The sequence below is a fragment of the Stegostoma tigrinum genome, chromosome 36 (assembly GCF_030684315.1).
Source record: "Stegostoma tigrinum isolate sSteTig4 chromosome 36, sSteTig4.hap1, whole genome shotgun sequence".
In the NCBI taxonomy this organism is placed as follows: Eukaryota; Metazoa; Chordata; class Chondrichthyes; order Orectolobiformes; family Stegostomatidae; genus Stegostoma; species Stegostoma tigrinum.
The window spans coordinates 16,854,184-16,874,621 of NC_081389.1; the positions used below are offsets into that span (position 1 = coordinate 16,854,184).

Consider the following 20,438-nt stretch of genomic DNA (forward strand, 5'->3'; position numbering starts at 1 on the left):
GTTGCTGTTTTTGGGAGCTTCCTGGATGCCCATTTCCTGCTGCGTTTCTGTTGTAGTGATTGAAATGATGTTTGGCCAGGTGCCTCCATTGAATATGAGTTTCCTGACTGGGTCTGTTGACCTGGTCCTATCAGGGGAGCACTGGCTGCTAGACATAAACAAGGGTCTCAGGGATTCTACTCACTCTAGGGACTGGCTTCGAACTCATTGGTAAGTAATAGGTGACTTGGTGACAAGGTGCTCATTTCTGTGCAGTTATTTCACAATGTAACTTATGTTGGAACACCTGAGGTTAGTGAAAGGTGTTATATAAATGCAATTCTATTTTCAGCCACGAGCATGGCCTTTTGTCGCCAAAACTTACATACTTCTTCATGGTTAGAGAAAAGCACATGGATTTAAAGGAAGAACTTTGCTCATGTTTAATTCCAGTCATTCTGGACTTTTATTTAACATTTGAAGAAAACTCCATCCGGAGAAGAATTTGTTAGAAATGATGAACACACAATTAAGACTTTTTCTGCTCCAAGAAACTGCGGACTGTTCTGCAATCTGGGAAGTAATTTAATTTTAGCATTTGCAATTGCATTGATTTTACTCTTAACAAATGTAAGTTTGAGTAATTTAGGAACATTGTACCCATTTTAACAAAAAAACAATAATTAAATCAGAGCAGATTTTCCTCATTTAGCCTGACCATAATGACACTATTATATTTAAAAAGCTAATCTCCATTTCCTGCTCTCTTTTGACTATTTTCCTTGTGGGGCACTGATCCTGTACAATTTTCGTCAGCGATTTTGATGTGTTGCTGTTAGTGTATGTTACTGTACTATTTTATGTCAGTCACCAGTTTTGTAGGTTTAGTGGGTTCAGTTCCCTCTACCAGCCGAAGTTCACCATGAAAGTCCTATCTTCGTACCCTTTCCCCTTGCCTGAGGCATGGTGACCCTCGGTTTAAACTCATCGCTAGTCAACTCCCTCTCATTAGAGAGCAGCTGTATGGTCCTCTGGGACTAGAACAACTTTTTACTGTGGTATTCACTTCCTTAGATTATTTTTAATTCATTCACGAAACAGGGATGTATACTCGACATTCATTTCCCATCCCCAATTGCCCAGAGGCTGTAGAATCATAGAATCCCTACTGTATGGAAGCAGGCCATTTAGTCCGTCAAGTCCACCACCAATCCTCTGAAGAGTATCCCACCCAGAGCTACTCCCACACTCCAGTAACCCTGCATTACCGATGAATGATTTCCCCCCCCCCCCCATCTGCACATGTTTGGATTGTGGGAGGAAATCAGAGCACCCAGAGGAAACCCACACAGACATGGGGAGAATGTGCAACCTCCACACAGGCAGTCGTCCAAGATTGGAATCAAACCTGGGTTCCTGGCACTGTGAGGCAGCAGTGCTAACCACTGAGCCACCATGCCTCCCATGACTCAGTTAAGAGTCAACCACATCTGTGTGGGTTTGGAGTCACATGTAGGCCAGACCAGGTGAGGATCGCAGTTTCCTTCCCTAAAGGACATTAGTGAACCAGATGGGTTTTCCAACAATTGGCAATTGTTCCCATTATTTTTAATTCCAGAATTTTATTGGATTCAAATTCCACCTTCTGCTGTGGTGGGGTTTGATCCCAGGTGCCCAGCACATTGTCCAGGTTCTCTGGCTTGCTGTCCAGCAATAATACAACTAGGCCGTTAGCTCCCATCAAGCTGCCAACTGATCAAGATCCTGTTATACTGTGAGGTAACCTTCTTGGCAGTCCACCTCACCTCCAATTTCTGGTATCAACTACATACTAATGTAGCAAATGTACTAACCATACCTCCTGTGTTCACATTCACATTATTTCACAGGTAGACAGGGTAGTGAAGGTGGTGTTTGGTGTGCTGGTATTCATTGGTCGGGAATACAGGAGTTGGGATGACATCTTGTGGCTTAGAGGTCAGTGGTTAGGCCACTTTTGGAATCCTGTGTCTGATCCTGGTCTCCCTGCTATAGGAAAGAAGTTGTGAAATTTGAAAGGGTTCAGAAAAGATTTACAAGGATATGGCCAGGATTGGACGGCTTGACCTACAAGGAGAGACTGAATAAGCTGGGGCTATTTTCCCTGGAGTATTGGAGGCTGAGGGCTAACCGTTTATAGAGGTTTATAAAATCATGATGGTCATGGATAGGGTGACCAGCCAAGGACTTTTTCCCAGGGTAGGGGAGTCCAACACTAGCGGGCACAGGTTTAAGGTGAAAGGAAAAAGATTTAAAATGGACCTAAGGGTCAGCTTTCCCATGCAGGGGGTGGTGCAAGCATTGAATGACTAGGATATCTGGTCGACATGGATGAATTGGACCAAAGGGTCTGCTTCCCTGCTATACAGCTTTATCACTCCACTTTCAAGGAACTGTGAACCTACACTGCAAGGTCTCTTTGTTCAGCAACGCTCCCCAGGCCCCTACCATTAAGCGTATAAATCCTGCTCTGATTTGCCTTTCCAAAATACTCCTGCTCCTATCCTCTGTTTTCTAACAAAAAATCAGCCATAAAGACTTCACACTCCTCCCCCACAGAGAGATTACCTGTGAAACATGTTTGGCCCCCTTACCTCACCCACGCTGCAGCAGAGATATGATTAAAAGGGGAATTAATTCTTTACTGGCTATGCTGGCCGCTCAGCTGAATGACATGTCTTCTGGAGTAGCAGCAAGATTTCTGCGCGACAGATTTAATTGTGTAACAACCAAAATCTCATTGACCATTTCCGGATTTCTCTAAATTTCTGAGCAGCTGCTCACTGGGGTGGGGTAGGGAAGTGACATTTTAAAAAAATTTAATTACTGTAACGTAGAAGCAGAGGACAGGGAAAAAAAACATAATTGCTCGAAGCAGTTAACCTAAAATGAGATATCAAGACCAGAGGCAAAGTGTAATTACTAACAGGCAAAGTGAAACAGATGTGCAAGAAATTTGAGGGGCATTTTTGATCAAAGCCGTTTTGAAGTTGTAGAATCCTCACAGTGCGGAAAGAAGCCATTCAGCCCATTGAATCTGCTCTGACCCTCTGAGACACATCGCGCCCAGACACCCACTCTATGTAATTGGTGTAATATGTAAAAGAAGCAGTGAATCATAGAAACCCCACAGTGCAGCAAGAGGCCATTTGGCCTGCACTGACCCTTATAGAGCATTCCAACCAACCCCTCCCCCCACCATGCCTGTAACCCCCACCCCACCCCAACCCACCATTGTTAATGCACCTAGTCTGCACATCTCAGGATAATATGAGGCAAATTCCCACAGCCAATCCACCCTAACCTGCACATCTTTGGACTGTGGGAGGAAACTGGAGCACCCAGAGGAAACCCACGCAGACACAGAGAATGTGCAAACTCTACACAGACAATATCCCAAGGGTGGAATCGAACTCGGTTCCTGGTGCAGGGAGGTAGCTGTGCTAACTACTGAGCCACCATCCTGGCCACAGGTGAGCCTGCAAAATGGCTAAATCAGACAAAATACCTCCTGGACTAACCCCTTCCCTGCTCCATTGTTGTTTCGGGCTTTTTAAAGTTTGAACATCTGATCTCCTGAACCCTAATATTGGGCACTTAAAAATGCTTAGTCATGGTGTCACTACTTGCCTCTCTTCCATTTACTCAATTTCAATCAAACTTCATCAATATTCCTTTATTAATTCGCCTTCCGAACTACAGTTTCTGGATGCAAGGTGATTTCAGCACATCCAAGAGAGCTCAAAGTCTTATACCTCACCTCAATCCTAGCCCAATTCACCACCTTTGGATCCCTGATTCTAAATCCATTAAGTGCATCAAGCAAAATGCATTCATAGATGTGACTAGAGGTAGCCTGGTGGCCCATGGATTAGCCATGGGAGACGTAGAGTTACAGGAATGTGGTGGGGTTGGATGTTCTTCAGAGGGTCAGTGTGGATTTGATGGCTGAATGGTTTCTATCCACATTGTTGGGGATTTTCTGATTCCATGTGTTTGCCAAGCCTTGATTGGATGCCCCGGCAGTCTGGGGGTTGGGTTGGGTGAGTGGTTGGTGAGGACACAGTTCGGAGAGGGTCATTGTGCGCCTGTAGGTCAAGAGTAACAGGTGTGACCTGGGTCCTCAAACGTACCATCCATTAGACCTCTTCCCTTCCCTGATTCATGATCACACCAGTTTCCCCACTTAGCCTTGGAAGCTGGTTGCAGGCCTGTAATTTCGAAAAGCTTTTGAAAATCCCTGGCTTCATGCTCAGAAAAAGTGTTGACCTGCTCGTCGAGCTAGCTTGCTTTAGCTCAGACATCGCCAGGCTCGGTAACATCATCAGTGGAGCCTCCGATGAAGCGATGTTGTTCTACTCCGCTTGGGATTTATACTGTCTGGACGGTTATGGTGAGTGGTGTCATTCCTGGTTTTTGATCTGTATGGATTTCTATATGGGGCCCAAGTCTATATTTGTTGATTGAAGTACGAGCGGAGGACCATGCCTCTAGGAATTCCCATGTGTGTCTTTGTTTGGCTGTGGTTCTCCACCTGTACTTCAATCAACAAACGTAGAATTCGACTCCACGTATAAACCGATGCAGATCAAAACCAGAAATGACAGTAGTCACTGTAACAGACTGGACAGTATAAACTCCAAGTGGAATAGAATAACATCGCTTCATCGGAGGATACACTGATGGTGTCTCTTAGCATGGTGATGAAACGTCTGAACAAAAATAAGCCAACTCGTTGAGCAGATCAACAACTTCACCCGCGACCCGAGCTACAGATCTTTGCCAAAACTTTAAAATTTTTGAACTTTCTGTAACCCAAGGTACGATTTCTTAAGTAGTAGGTTCACTGATTTAAGCTGTTTCTTGACTTGACATGATAATAAAGTGTGAAGCTGGATGAACACAGCAGGCCAAGCAGCATCTCAGGAGCACAAAAGCTGACGTTTCGGGCCTAGACCCTTCATCAGAGGGCTCTCTGGTGAAGGGTCTAGGCCTGAAACGTCAGCTTTTGTGCTCCTGAGATGCTGCTTGGCCTGCTGTGTTCATCCAGCTTCACACTTTATTATCTTGGATTCTCCAGCATCTGCAGTTCCCATTATCTCTTGACTTGCCATGTTGGCAACAAAATGGGAGCAGAAAGAATCTCTATTTATGCATTACACTCATTGTTGTGTAATTTGCAATATTCTGAGCCAACCAGTTAATGATCTTTGAAGTCTTATCACTTTGGCAGTCCTGTGAATTCAATCCCTACATTTTCCCTGTCCATGTTTTGCTTTCGATTGGTAACCCTTTTGAGGTGACTCCAGATATAATTTAATGATTGTGCAAATCATAACAATAATCTTCAAGTCTAGCCAAGTGTAGTGATTGTGCATTCTGATTGGATGACTGTCATGTCTAAGGTTTTGCATCTAGATTTTCTGATTGGTCGACCCAAATGTTTTCCTCCCTAGATACAGCCTTCTGATTGGATGGCAAATGACCAATCAGAATCGGGGAAAAAAATTTCTCACCGAACAGGCAGTGTGCCAGGAGCCCACATCCCTGGCACTATTAAACAGGTAAGGTCCTATTTCATTTTAAGTCCAGTAGCTTTAGTTTTGGCTTGTAGTCAATAAGAACAGCACCGTGGTATTGCTACTGGGAGAGTAATCCAGCGATCCGAGAACTTGAGTTTGAATCCCGACAACCAGGGAGCTTAGGTTCACTTGATTAAAAAACATTTGAAAATTGGTCACAATGGACTGTGGTAAAGCCCAACTCTAGTTCATTAAAACTCAGAGCGTGCTGGAGAAACTCAGTAGGTCTGGCAGTACCTGTGGGCAGAGAAACTATGTTAATGTTTCAAGCCCAGTGATTCTTCTTCAGAACTGAGTAAGATGTATAAATAGTCCTTGGTTTCAGCTGTGCTTCTTCTGTTTCTCTGATCTTATTTGAAGCCTCCACAATGTCAGCTGGTCACCTTTCTCCCCTTCACCACATCAGCTGCCATCCTATCCTCTGCCAGTCCTGCTCCGTTTAAGTCTCTCACCGCTGTGTTGTTCCAACTGGTCTTTTGAACTTCCCTTCATCCTGGCAGTCCCATCTCCATCACTGACCATGCCACATTTGTCCCTCTCTCGCTTTCTCCAAACACAACCATATCATTTCAGTTTCTCCTCAGCTACCTCCTTCGATGTCCTCCCACCATAATTTTCATTGACACCCCCTCCACGATGTACCGACGTCGATCCAATCCCAATGGATTTAACAGTCCACCATTTTACCATGATTGATAGTGGTAATATCTGCAGGAGATTTTCTTGTCCTGCCTCCTATTGAGAATTGAATGCTTATCTTCCCTTCTCATCTTAAAGACTTGAGATGGGCAGCATGGTGGCTCAGTGGTTAGCACTGCTGCCTCACAGTGCAGGGACCTGGTTCAATCCCATCCTCAGGCGACTGTCTGTGTGGAGTTTGCACATTCTCCCTGTGTCTTGTGGGTTTCCTTCGGGTGCTCCGGTTTCCTCCCAATCCAACGATGTGCAGGTTAGGTAGATTGGCCATGATGAATTGCCCATAAGGGTTCAGGGATGTGTAGACTTAGGTAGGTTATAGCAGGGTGGACCTGGATGTGAGGCTGGGTGTGGACTTGTTGGGCCGAAGGGCCTGTTTCCACATTGTAGGTTTTCTAAGATAAATCCCTTCCCAGGGTCCTTGTGAGGCAGAAGTGCTAAACACTGAGCCACCAAGCCACCCCCTCTGCATAGCGGCAAATATTCCATTTGTCTTCATAACCACTGGATCCACCTGTCCTGATAGCTTTAGGGATCAATGTGTGTGCTGACCAAGGTCACACTGGTTATCATGTGTTCCCTTGCCTTGTTTGTCTTGATGTGACTGAAGTGTGTAAGACCCTGAATAGCCTTGACAAGGTAAATGTGAAAAGGATGTTTATTTTTGTGGGGCAGTCCAGAACTAGGGGATCCTGTATGAAATTCAGGCTTGCCCTTTTAGAATTGAGATGGGGAGAATTTATTTTTTCTCTCACAAGTAGTTTGTACAACTTTGGGAATCTCTGCCTCAGAGGATTATTAAGTAAGCTTTAGAACATAACAGCACAGTACAGGCCCTTCGGCCCTCGATGTTGCACCAAACTGTGAAACCAAACTGAAGCCCATCTAACCTACACTATTCCATTATCATCCATATGTTCATCCAATGACGATTTAAACGCCCTTAAAGTTGTTGAGTCTACTACTGTTGCAGGCAGGGCATTCCACGCCCTTACTACTCTCTGAGTAAAGAACCTACCTCTGACATCTGTCCTATATCTGTTACCGCTCAGTTTAAACCTATGTCCCCTCGTGCTAGCCATCACCATCCGAGGAAAAAGACTCTCACTGTCCACCCTATCTAATCCTCTGATCATCTTGTATGTCTCTATTAAGTCGCCTCTTAACCTTCTTCTCTCTAACGAAAACAGCCTCAAGTCCCTCAGCTTTGTCTCATAAGACCTTCCCTCCATACCAGGCAACATCCTAGTAAATCTCCCCTGCACCCTTTCCAATGCTTCCACATGCTTCCTATAATGCGGTGACCAGAACTGTATGCAATACTCCAAGTGCGGCCACACCAGAGTTTTGTACGGCTGCAACATGACCTTACAGCTCCGAAACTCAATCCCTCTACCAATAAAATCTAACACACCGTACGCCTTCTTAACAACCCTATCAACCTGGGTGGCAACTTTCAGGGATCTATGGACATGGACACAGAGATCCCTCTGCTCGTCCATACTACCAAGAATCTTACTGTTAGCCCAGTACTCTGTATTCCTGTTACTCCTTTTCAAAGCAAATCAGCTCACACTTTTCTGCATTAAACTCCATTTGCCACCTCTCAGCCCATCTTTGCAGCTTATCTGTGTCCCTCTGTAACCTGCAACATCCTTCCACATTATCCACAACTCCACCAACTTGTGTGTCATCCGCAAATTTACTAACCCGTCCCTCTATGCCCTCATCCAGATCATTTATAAAAATGACAAACAACAGTGGCCCCAAAACAGGTCCTTGCGGCACACCACTAGTAACTGAGCTCCAAGATGAACATTTCCCATCATCCACCACCCTCTGTTTTCTTCCACCGAGCCAATTTCATTTCCAAACTGCTAAACCACCCTCAATCCCATGCCTCCAAATTTTCTGCAATAGCCTACCGTGGGGAACCTTATCAAACGCTTCACTGAAACCCACATACACCACATAAACCGCTTTACCCTCATCCACCTGTTTGGTCACCTTCTCAAAGAACTCAATAAGGTTTGTGAGGTATGACCTACCCTTCACAAAACCATGTTGACTATCCCTAATCAAATTATTCCTTTCTAGATGATTATAAATCATATCTCTTATAATCCTTTCCAACACTTTACCCACAACCGAAGTAAGGCTCACTGGTCTATAATTACCAGGGTTGTCTCTACTCCCCTTCTTGAACAAGGGGACAACATTTGCTATCCTCCAGTCTTCTGGCACTATTCCTATAGACAATGATGACATAAAGATCAAAGCCAAAGGCTCTGCAATCTCCTCCCTAGCATCCCAGGGAATCCTACGTTAGGTCCCATCCAGCCCAGCGGACATATCTATTTTCACATTTTCCAGAATTGCTAACACCTCCTCCTTATAAACCTCAGTCCCGTCTAGTCTAATAGCCTGTATCTCAATATTCTCCTCGACAACATTGCCTTTTTCCTGTGTGAATACTGATGAAAAATATTAAGTTAGCGTCTCTCCTATCTCTTCAGACTCCACGCACAACTTCCCACTACTGTCCTTGACTGGCCCTAATCTTACTCTCGTCATTCTTTTATTCCTGACATGCCTATAGAAAGCTTTAGGGTTTTCCTTGATCCTACCTGCCAAAGACTTCTTATGTCCCCTCCTGGCTCTTCTTAGCTCTCTCTTTAGGTCCATCCTGGCTAACTTGTAACTCTCAAGTGCCCTAACTGAGCCTTCATGCTTCATCTTTCCATAAGCCTCCTTCTTCCTCTTGACAAGAGATTCAACTTCTTTAGTAAACCACAGTTCCCTCGCTCGACCACTTCCTCCCTGCCTGACAGGTACATACTTATAAAGGACATGCAGTAGCTGTTCCTTGAACAAGCTCCATATTTCAATTGTGCCCAGCCCCTGCAGTTTCCTTCCCCATCCTATGCATCCTAAATCTTGCCTATTCGCCTCATAATTGCCTTTCCCCCAGCTATAGCTCTTGCCCTGTGGTATACACCTATCCCCTTTCCATTGCTAAAGTAAACGTAACCGAATTGTGGCCACTATTGCCAAAGTGCTCACCTACCTTCAAATCTAACACCTGGCCTGGTTCATTACCCAGTACCAAATCCTGTGTGGCATCCCCTCTTGTTGGCCTATCTACATACTGTGTCAGGAAACCCTCCTGCACACATTGGACAAAAACTGACTCATTCATAGTACTCGAACTGGAGAGTTTCCAGTCAATATTTGGAAAGTTAAAGACCTCCATAACCACTACCCTGTTACTTTCGCTCCTTTCCAGAATCATCTTTGCAACCCTTTTCTCTACATCTCTGGAACTTTTCAGAGGCCTGATGAGTACTCCCAACAGGGTGACCTCTCCTTTCCTGTTTCTAACCTCAGCCCATACTACCTCAGTAGATGAGTCCTCATCAAACGTTCCTTCTGCCACCTATCTGTCCCCCTAACTATGGAGTCCCCAATGACTAATGCTGTCCTCTTCTCCACACTTCCCTTCTGAGCAACAGGGACAGACTCTGTGCCAGAGACTTGTACCCCATGGCTTACCCCAGTAAGTCATTCCCCACCCCCCCAACAGTATCCAAAACGGTATACTTGTTATTGAGGGGAACGGCCACAGGAGATCCCTGCACTGTCTTTCTGTTCCCTTTCTGCCCCCTGACTGTAACCCATCTACCTTTATCCTGTACCTGAGGTGTGATTACCATCATGTAACTCCTCTCAATCACCCCCTCAGCCTCCCGAATGATCCGAAGTTCATCCAGCTCCAGCTCCAGTTCCCTAACGTGGTTTTGGACCAGAGATTGAGAGTTTCCTCTTTGGCAAGGGAATGAAAGATTACCGGGAGTAGATGGAAATATGGAATTTGAAACACAAACAGTTTAGTCTTTATCTTATTAAATAGCGTGCAGCACCAAGGGCTTGAATGGCCCAGTAAACTCGTATTATGTGTGTTTGTATGATTCTTAACTGCCCTCAGAAATGGTAAAGGAAGCCTCTCACTCAGGGACAGTTAGGGAGTAGCAAGAAATGCTGGTCCAGCTAATGATGCCCACGTTGTATCGAAGAAGAAAAACGGAAGTTGCAATCTCAGGTTGCCTCATGATTATAATTGAGTGTCATCGCCCTAACTATGGAACAGAATAAGAAATGTGAACCGTGTTAGCTCTGATTTTTGCATTCCCCCCCTCTATGAAATTGTGCCAAGTTTGAATTTGGAAGGACTCCATCTGGGAACGTGTTGGCGTGCCACGAAGATTTGAATCATCTCACACGCTACTGCTTTTGAAACGGGCAAAAATGCAGCCCACACCCCGTTTATTATAATAATCAAAACATGCAGCAGAGAAATCAGATGGCCATATCATTCGCTAGTGTGCAGGAAATGGCTAACTAAACATTATCCAGGAAGTCTGTAAGAGTTTTGCACTGATAGGAAATGCTCAGCACAGCAAATTCCTGCATAATTACAGTCGTTCCATATGATGAAGGAACGAGAGCGAAGGATTGGGTGGCATGGTGTGAATGATCACTTGTGGGAATTCAGTTTCCTTCATAATCTGCTCACTGTCTTATGTTTCAAACCAGCTGCTGAAAAACCAAAGCAGGATAAGTTTGGCCATCGGAAACTCAGGTTCCAGTCACACCATGGAACAGCCCCTCACCCTGACCTCTCTTAATATCCATTCATCAAATCACGCCCTGAGGCCAATAGCATCAGCTAATTATAGAGGACAGTTCCAGAATTAGAGCAGTGACGCAGTGTTCGAGCTTGGTATTCACTTCAGCTCAATGCCAACTCTCCACTCGTTCATTGAGAATCTTCATGGCCCAAGTCATCAGCCTTGATCGAGGCTGGGGCATCTAGCGTAGTCCTGAGGGAGTGCTGCACTGTCACTGTTGGAGTGCCATATGGATCGGGACTCTACTGTCTGTCCGTTCATGGTCTGGCTTCACAAGAATGGGGAGAGAAACCACACAAACACACACACACATGCACACCTGTGCACACATACATACACAAGTGCACACATACACATGCACACACACATACCCACATATACATACGCACATACCCGCACACACACACCCACACACCTGCACCCCCACACATACCTGCTCACACATACACACGTGCGCACAGATGCACACGCGCGCACAGATACACACACATGCTCACATACACACACACACACACCCGCACACACATGCAGACACACACCCGCACATGCATACACACATACCCGCATACACACACACGCACACACACACACGTTCTCTCTCACACACACACGCTCTCTCTCTCTCTCACACACACACACTTGCTCACTCTCACTCTCACTCTCTCTCTCTTGCATTGTCTTTCTCATACACACACTGCCTCTCTTTCGCAGACACAGTCTCTCTCTGACTCTTATACTCACTTCTTCCTCTCTCTTTCACATATGCTATTGCTCTCACACACATTCTCTCTCTCTCGCGCACGCAGTCTCTCTCTCTTTCTCACACATGCAGCCTGTCCCTCTCTTTCACTCTTACTCACACGCACACACTCTCACACATACATACACACCCAAAATCATTGCCTCCAGGTGAGAGAATGCCTTAGAATGTACACTGTATGCACAATTATGGAATATCACCCTCTGTATTTTAACTGGGCTGTAAGCTAATTAGACCATAAGACATAGGAGTGGAAGTAAGGCCATTCGGTCCATCGCGTCCACTCTTCACAATGTTTGGCTAAATCATGTTTTTTCAGGTATGTTCGTATTCCTAATCAGTTTTTTTGTATTATTAAGTAATCATTTACCCGCTTTGTACATGAAATCCCTTTTCAATCGAGGTTTAGTTAAAATTTGTCTTTTTCTTCCTTAATGTTTTTAACAAGTTATTTCTAAGCCTGCCGCAGAATCCATTAGTGCTGGTGACTTTGAATTATGTTGCGCTGTTGAGGGGCTCCATGGAATTTTAAGATTATAGGACAGCAGGGGTTCAAGACGGCTGTTCACCACTACTTTCTCAAGGGGCAGCTAGGGACGGGTAATAAATGTTGGCCCAGCCAATGACACCCATGTTCCATAAATGCATATGGCATCGCATATATCTGTAGTGTGGTCTTTTATTTTAATAAAGGGAGCTTAGCCTCTTTTAGTGTCTTAATTATTGATGATTCGCATCGGGATGTTGACTCCATTATGAGAGGCTGACCTTTCTTACAGACCATTCCCTACCACAACCCACCCACCCATCCCTCCATCCCCACCCCCCCACTGAAGGCCAGAATTCATCTCGTCCAGTCAGCGATGACCAGCCTCTGACCTGTTGTAGCCAGTTTATGTAGTGAGTTCAGTTGAGTTCTGGTCAATGATAACCCCCAGGATGTTGATAGTGGGGGGGATTCAGTGATGGGAACATGTTGAATGTCAAGGGGCGGTGGTTAGATTGTCTCTTCTTGGTGATGGTCATCGTGTTTGCATGGCGCGAATGTCACTTGCTGCATTGTCAGCCCGAGCCTGGATACACTTGGTGCCTCCAATCATTTAGCCGAGCGCAGTGCCAATTACGGAACAATTTTCTGAGAAGCGGGTAAGGATTGGCCGAAAAAGTATTGAATCCTTCCTTTTCTTTCTGTGCGTGCTATCAGCTTTGCCGGCATCCAAGCTCCAGGGTGGCATGAAAAATTCATGCTAAGTAAAAAGCTGTAAAGGATAGGAGTTGGCTTAGCCCAGTAGAAAGGGACAGCGTGAGTGACCCTTTACATCTGTAGTGTGGTCTTTTATTTTAATAAAGGGAGCTTAGCCTCTTTTAGTGTCTTAATTATTGATGATTCGCATCGGGATGTTGACTCCATTATGAGAGGCTGACCTTTCTTACAGACCATTCCCTACCACAACCCACCCACCCATTCCTCCACCCCCACCCCCCCCCCCCCCCCACCCCCCCCCCCACTGAAGGCCAGTGAAACCTGATTAGCTTCAAGCAGTTAGAGAGCTGCAGCTCACCAGTGGCCTAGATTTATCAGCTTTTATTTAAGATTGAGAAATATTTCATGGCCGTGTTTCCTTTTTAAAAGGAATTGTTTTATCCTCTGCTGAGAATCTTTATTTTAATTCTCCGTGGCACGTCCCAGCAATGCAGAGTGCCCCTGCGCGGCTGTGCAGCAATGGCTTGCTTTTTTTTTGTAGCGCCTTTCGAACAATGAAATGCTGCTGTGGGAACTGTTGTATTGTACAATATGACACCATGTAAGGTATTATTAGGACAGGTGACCAGAAACTTGGCCAAAGAGGGAAGAACCACAGTGTGGAAACAGGCCATTTGGCCCAATAAGTCCACACCGACTCTCGGAGAATCCCATCCAGACCCATCTCACTATAACTCACCTAGTCCATACATCCCTGAACACTGTGGGCAATTTAGCATGGCCAATCCACCCTAACCTGCACATCTTTGGGCTGTGGGAGGAAGCCAGCATCCGCAGGAAACCCACACAGACACGGGGAGAATATGCAAACTCCATATAGACGGTTGCCTGAAAGAGATTTGAACCCAGGCCCCTGGCGCTGTGAGGCAGCAGTGCTAACCACTGAGCCACTGTGCCACTACATTTTAAGGAGCATTTTAAATGAGGGAGACATGGTAGAGAGGAGTAGGGAGGGAATTCCAGAGTTTGGGGCCTAGGCAACTGAGGCCACCAATGGTGGAGTGATTAAATCAGAGACACACACAAGGCCTAAATTCGAGGCGTTTTTTATCCCTTCATGGGTTGTGGGCATTGCTGGCTGACCAGTATTTCTTGCCTGTCCCTAGTTGCCCTTCAGAAGGTGGTGGTGAGCTGCCTTCTTGAGCTGCAGCAGCCCACCTACTGTGAGTTGACCCACAATGCCATTAGGGAGGGAAACCCAGGATAGTGACCTCGCGACACTGAAGGATCGGTGATATATTTTCAAGTCAGGATGGTGAGTGACTTGGAAGGGAACATTGCAAGTGGTGGGTGTATCTGCTTCCCTTGTCCTTCTGGATAGAAGTATTTGTGGGTTAAGAAGATGCAGTCTAAGGATCTTTCTGCAGTATATCTTGCAGATAGTACACACTGTTGTGTGGTGGTGGTGGAGTGTCTTATGGATGTAGTGCCAGTCAAGTGGGCTGCTTTGTCCTGGGTGATGTCAAGCTTCTTGATGGAGCTGCACCCAGCCAGGCAAGTGGGGAGCATTCCTTCACAGTCCTGACTTGTGGCCTTGTAGATGATGGACAGTCTTCGGGGAGTCAGGAGGTGAGTTACCCACGGTATTCCTAGCATCTGACCTACTGTTGTAGCCGCTGTATTTATATAATGCGTGCAGTTCAGTTTCTGTTCAATGGTAACCCCCAGGATGTTGATAGCGGGGGGATTCAGTGATGGAAGCACCATTGAATGTCAAGGAGCGGTGGTTAGATTGTCTGTTATTGGTGAGAGTCATATCCTGGCATTTGTGTGGCACGAATATCACTTGCCACTTGTCAGCCCGAGCCTGGATATTGTCTGGATCTGGTTGCATTTGGACACGGACTGCTTCAATGTCTGAGGAGTTGCGAATGGTGCCAAACATTGTGCAATCGTCGGTGAGCATCCCCACTTCTGACTCAAAATAGAGGGAAGGTCATTGATGAAGCAGCTGAAGATGGTTGGATGGAGATCTCAGAGGATTGTGGGGCCAGAGGAGGTCACAGACATAAGGAAGTGGGAGGCCCTGAAAGGAATTGTAAACGAGGGTAAGAATTTGAAAAATCAAGGCATTGTTGGACTGTTGTGTCGAATCTAGGTCAGCGAGACCAGGGATAAAAAGGAAACAAGTCTTGGTGCTAGTTGGCTCATGGTGTTTACAATGAGATAGTAGGAACTGCCGATGCTGGAGTCTGAGATAACAAGGTGCAGAGCTGGATGAACACAGCAGGCCAGGCAACATCAGAGGGGCAGGAAAACTTCTGTTTCATGCCTGGACTCTTCTGTTTATAGAGATTGGAAAATAGGAGACACGCCAGACATGTATTGTGATTGTCAGGTCTAGCAGTGACATACGCCCGGTTGAGGAGTTCAGCCTCCGATGAGTTGAGGTACTGAGTTGGGTGATGTTACAGAGGTGGAAATTGGCTGTGTTCACGGTGGAACAAATCCTGAGTTGCATAGATCATGTCAAGATCAGGCACAGCACCAGGAATGCAAGCAGAAAAGAGTCAGGTGGTTACAGCAGCTAGAGTAAGGAATTCAGCACGGCTTGGGGGTGGTAGGGCAGGAAATTGATAACAATGGTGCTTCTATTTTGCTATATAAACATTGGAAGAAATTTCTTCTCATCAATGCTGGTAAGCGCTCTCACTAACTGGGAACCGGGACCCCTCCGGTTCCCGCTGCTGTCCAGTGTTGACTTGGGATTCCCAATGGAGTTCCGAATGCCATGGGAAAATTCTGCATCCTGAATGTAGTTGTGGGTCTGAAGACTTGTTGAGCAGGAACCTCCCAGCTTCCTGTGTGTCTGCCCTGGGGTATAAACAGCACTGAGTCATTCACTGGTAGCTGGAGGGTTGACGTTATGGATCCACCCTCAACTCTTTTTTTTCAATTTGTAACATAATTATTCACAATCTCTCACTTCATCTTGCGCATGCCCTCTCCCAGCCCTGCTCTCTATGTCTTTTTTCCCCCCTCCCCCTCACAACCAATTCTTGTTGCTTTGGTATTATAAGCTTTTCCAGTTTTTGACACAAGTCTGAGATTTGGACTTAGCTCAATATTACAGAGAAAATGGCTCATGTAAGTGAGGACAGCTCCTGGCCCTGTGACACCTGTTAAGGGCACGTACCTTTAATTTCCTTTGTTTGATTATCGTGGAGCAGCCTGGTTGTTCCAGAATATCTGAGCCCCACCTGATTTCAGCGGCTTGTTAAAAGTGACCATTAAACCTAATTAAAGCGCAGATAGATCAGCGGTCAAACTCTGCTGTTTCTGTTTGACTCTCTCTGCCACGTGCTGAGCAAAATTCTTGACAGATAAGGTGATCAGGGGTTACTGGGAAGTGTTGATAAGAAATTGCGAACTGACCCTTGTCCTGCTGTTAAGCCTGTTGTTCCTACTGTACACAACCCCGAAAGTAAAGCTGTCGACATGGGTCTACTCCTTTTGTAAGGTTCCAATTGATGACAGCAAGCAGAGTCAAGTTGCTGCTCAGTCATGATCTCATTGTGTGGCAGAACGGACTCGACAGGCTGAATGGTCTCCTCGCATGATGTGGGTGATGTTGACAATGTATTGTCCATCCCTAGCTACTGCAGAAGTCATTAAGAGTCAGGCATGTCCTGTGACAGTATAGTTGCCTGTTGATCAATGTGTGGACCATTTATTAACCGTATCAGTGTTTCTAAAACTGTACAGCACAGGAGCGGGCCCTTCGGCCCACAATGTTGTGCCAAACTTGACACCAAATTAAACTAATCCCTTCTGCCTGCCTTTAGGCCATATCCCTCTCTTCTTTGCATATTCAAGAGCTTATCTAAAAGTTCATTCAGCAACAATATTCTATCTGCTTCCACCTCCTTCCCTGGCAATACATTCTAGACTCTAATCACTCCCAGTGTGAAAAACCAACTTGTCCCTCAGAGATAGTAGGAACTGCCGATGCTGGAGAATCTGAGATAACAAGGTGTAGTGCTGGATGAACACAGCAGGCCAAGCAGCACCAGAGGAGCAGGAAAGCTGACATTTTGGGCTTAGACCCTCATATCTCCCTTGAACCTTCCCCTCTCACCTTAAATGCATACCCCTTAGTTTTAGTCATTTCATCTCTGGGGAGAAAGATTCTGACTGTCAACTCTACCGGTGCATCTCATAATTTTATTGACTTCCATCAAGTCTCCCCTCCACATCCAAAGCTCCAGAGATAACAACCAGAGTTTTCCAACCTCTCCTGATAACTCATTCCCTCTAATCCAGGCAGCATCCTGGTGCACCCTCTCCAAAGCCTCCACATACTTCCTGTAATGTGGCAATCAGAATTGATCACAGTACTCTAAGTATGGCCCGGCCAAAGTCTCATAAAGCTGCAACATGACATCCTGACTCTTGTATTCAATTTTTACAACAATTCAACAGTTTTTAGGATTTTAGTTTTGGTTGTCATCCACAAATGGTCGAATTTGATAGAATTAATTTTCCTGACTGTCTGTGATGACATTTGAGCTCCTAACTTGCAGCTTGGTGATTTGGTTTCCTGCGATACAACAGTGGCAACATTTCAGAGTACTTCATTGGCTGTAACATGTTTTGTATGTCCTCAGTTGGTAGGACAATATATAACAATGCAAGGCATTTGCTTGGCTTCACGCTCCTTCCCTCGCTTACTGCCTCCTTCCCTCGCTTACTGCCTCCTTCCCTCGCTTACTGCCTCCTTCCCTCGCTTACTGCCTCCCTCCCTCGCATTCTTTTCCTTGCTCCCTTCCTCACGCACTCATTCTGTCGCCAGCACCTAATCTCCCTTGCTGCTTTTCTTTGCCTTGCTCACTCCCTGTCTCTCTCCTTCCCTCAATCACACCGTTCCTTATTCTCACTCTCACAGTTTGAACATTCAGCCATTGTACCCCTTATTTCTATCTTATATATTGTAAAAGCTCCTCTGTCTCTTGTTATGGACTAGACCAGAGCCCCTCAAAATATTTAAGTGGCTAGCCTAGACCCCTTTTTTCTCTTATTTTAAAGGTTGATGTGAAGTGCTGTGTTCCAGATGCAATGCGACTGGCCAAGCTACATGACATTAAGCAAAACACAATTTATTTAAACACTATACAAACAAAAGAAATGGGAATTTGGAATTTAACTTTTGGACAACTTACCCAAATAACACATGTCAGTACCCATAACTAATCAATTGTTTCAATGTAGTAACATCTCATGAACACACTCTTTGGCAAAAAGATAAATTCAGACACAGATTCTTACATGCAGTTCTCCAACCCTGGAGGAAACAACGAGAGACTTCAGAGAAAGCAGCAGCTAGGAATCCTGTAGTGAAACTTCTAATCCTTCTGAGACCCAAACAGCTTTTGACTGCTAAAACTAAAGAAACTAGAAAAGCTCAATTTAGGTGAACTGGTCACTCCCCTTAGATTGTTACAACTCTTTCCTAAACAGAACTAAAGGCCTCCTAATCTATCAACTTAGGCAATACCCAGAAGTCACATTGGTGCCTCTGCTTTTACAAACTCTCTTCAAAAAAATACCCAGCACAAAATAACCTTTTTAAGGTGACAGCATCATCACAATCTCAAATCTAAAGTGGCTAGCCTTGTGCAGTCAGCTTAAAGTTCAGTGTCTGAAGATCCTGACAGACCAGGAATCATATTGACTTTACATCAAATTTAGCCTTTTCAATCCAGGCAGGAATTCAGAAAGACCATTGCTCCAAGTGACTGTCCTGGAGAGGGTTCTAAATAATCTCCAGACATAGCACTTGCTTGTCATGTGATAACAATAAATTAATCCCTTGGGTTGATATCAGTGATCGACCCTAAAGGGTACTGAGGTCGGATGATGAGGAGCGCAGAGGTTTGGATCACTTTACTCATGATGACTGAGTCTTCGTTGCTGAGATGTTTGATTGACAGAGACCCCCCTCCCCACTTAATGGGGGCACTCATGACTTGAATTCGAAGAATTGAAATACATTTCATTTGCTCGGTACACAGGAAGACCTGCATATTTATTAACATTGCATATCAGGCAAGCAATTAAGAAATTGTAACATGGCCTTTATTTACAAGAAGGACGGTGTACAAGTGTAAAGAAAGCTAGCTGCAATTAGTCAGGACTTTGGTGAAACCTTACCTGGACTCCTGTCATACAGCATGCTGACCATAGTCCCAAACTAAACTAGTCCTGCCCGCCGGCTCCTGGCCCATATCCCTCCAAGCATTTCTTCATTACCAACTTATCCAAATGTCTTTTATACATTATAACAGCACCTGCATCTACCACACACAAACCACTCTCTTGTATTTTTCTTAGATGAGATGAGATTCCCTACAGTGTGGAAACAGGCCCTTTGGCCCAACAAGTCCACACCGCTCTTTGAAGCATCCCACCCAGACCCATCCCCCTATAACCCACACACCTCTGAACACTACGGGCAATTTAGCATGGCCAATCCACCTTGCCTACACATCTTTGGACTGGGGGAGGAATCCGGAGCACCCGGAGGAAACCTACGCCGACACGGGGAGAATGTGCAAACTCCACACAGACAGTCACCCGAGGCTGGAATTGAACCCAGGTCCCTGGCGTTGTGAGGTTGTAGTGCTAACCACTGAGCCACCGTGCTGACTAAAAAAGCCCTTCATGTCTTTTTTTTCTCTCATCTCACCTTAAAAATATGCCCCCTCGTGTTGAAATCCCCCACCCTAGGGAAAAGACACCTGCTAATCACCTTATCTACACCCCTCATGATTTTATGAACGTCTATAAGGAAAAATGAGGTAAACGCGACCTCACTATTTTTAAGATGAAGATAGATTTTTGAACAGTAAAGGTATTAAGTTTTAAGTGAGCAGGAGGGTAAGTGGAACTGAGTCCATGAAAAGATCAGCCGTGATTTTATTGAATGGCAGAGCAGGCTCAGAGGGCCACTTCGCATACTCCTATTCCTATTTCTGATGTTTTTTATGTCCTCATAAGCTTAACCTCCAACAGAGTGTAGCTTTACTCTCCTTACCAAAAGGAGAGAGATACTAGCCTTTAAAGGGGGTGCAGTGGGGGTTGAGAAGATGGGAGAGATATGGTTATGTACTTGGGTTGGTAGCCCAGAGGTCTGGGAACATGGGTTCAAATCTTACCAAGTGGGTAGAATTTGAACTCAGTTGCCAAAGGAGTGAAACTGTAAAATTAGCCTGAGTGTTGACGGCCATGACAACTCTCATTGATTGTTGTAAAAACGCAACTGATTCACTTGGCTCCTTTGAGAGCTGGTATTCCATTACTAAGTCCCCCTTTATTTACTTATGCACAGTACACTGACTGTGACCAGCCAGCCCCCTGAACTGAGGAGATTCTAAATCCCCTGTTAAAATTTATCAGCCTTGTGCCTCCTAATTGGCCCAGGTTAACAACTC

The 20,438-nt window shown here is 45.3% G+C and overlaps 1 protein-coding gene across 4 annotated transcripts in view; it reads left to right on the top strand.

The window, feature by feature from the left end:
* LOC125446718 (AT-rich interactive domain-containing protein 3B-like) overlaps positions 1-20,438 on the top strand; it is a 224,383-nt gene that overhangs the window by 65,013 nt on the left and 138,932 nt on the right. For 3 of the 4 annotated variants that reach the window (XM_048520461.2, XM_048520462.2, XM_048520464.1), the window contains exon 3: positions 5,475-5,582. The exons of the other annotated variant lie outside the window; for it this stretch is intronic. In XM_048520461.2, coding sequence (XP_048376418.1) covers positions 5,475-5,582 — 108 coding nt within the window. The remainder of the gene's footprint in view (positions 1-5,474; positions 5,583-20,438) is intronic. 4 annotated transcript variants of the gene reach the window in all.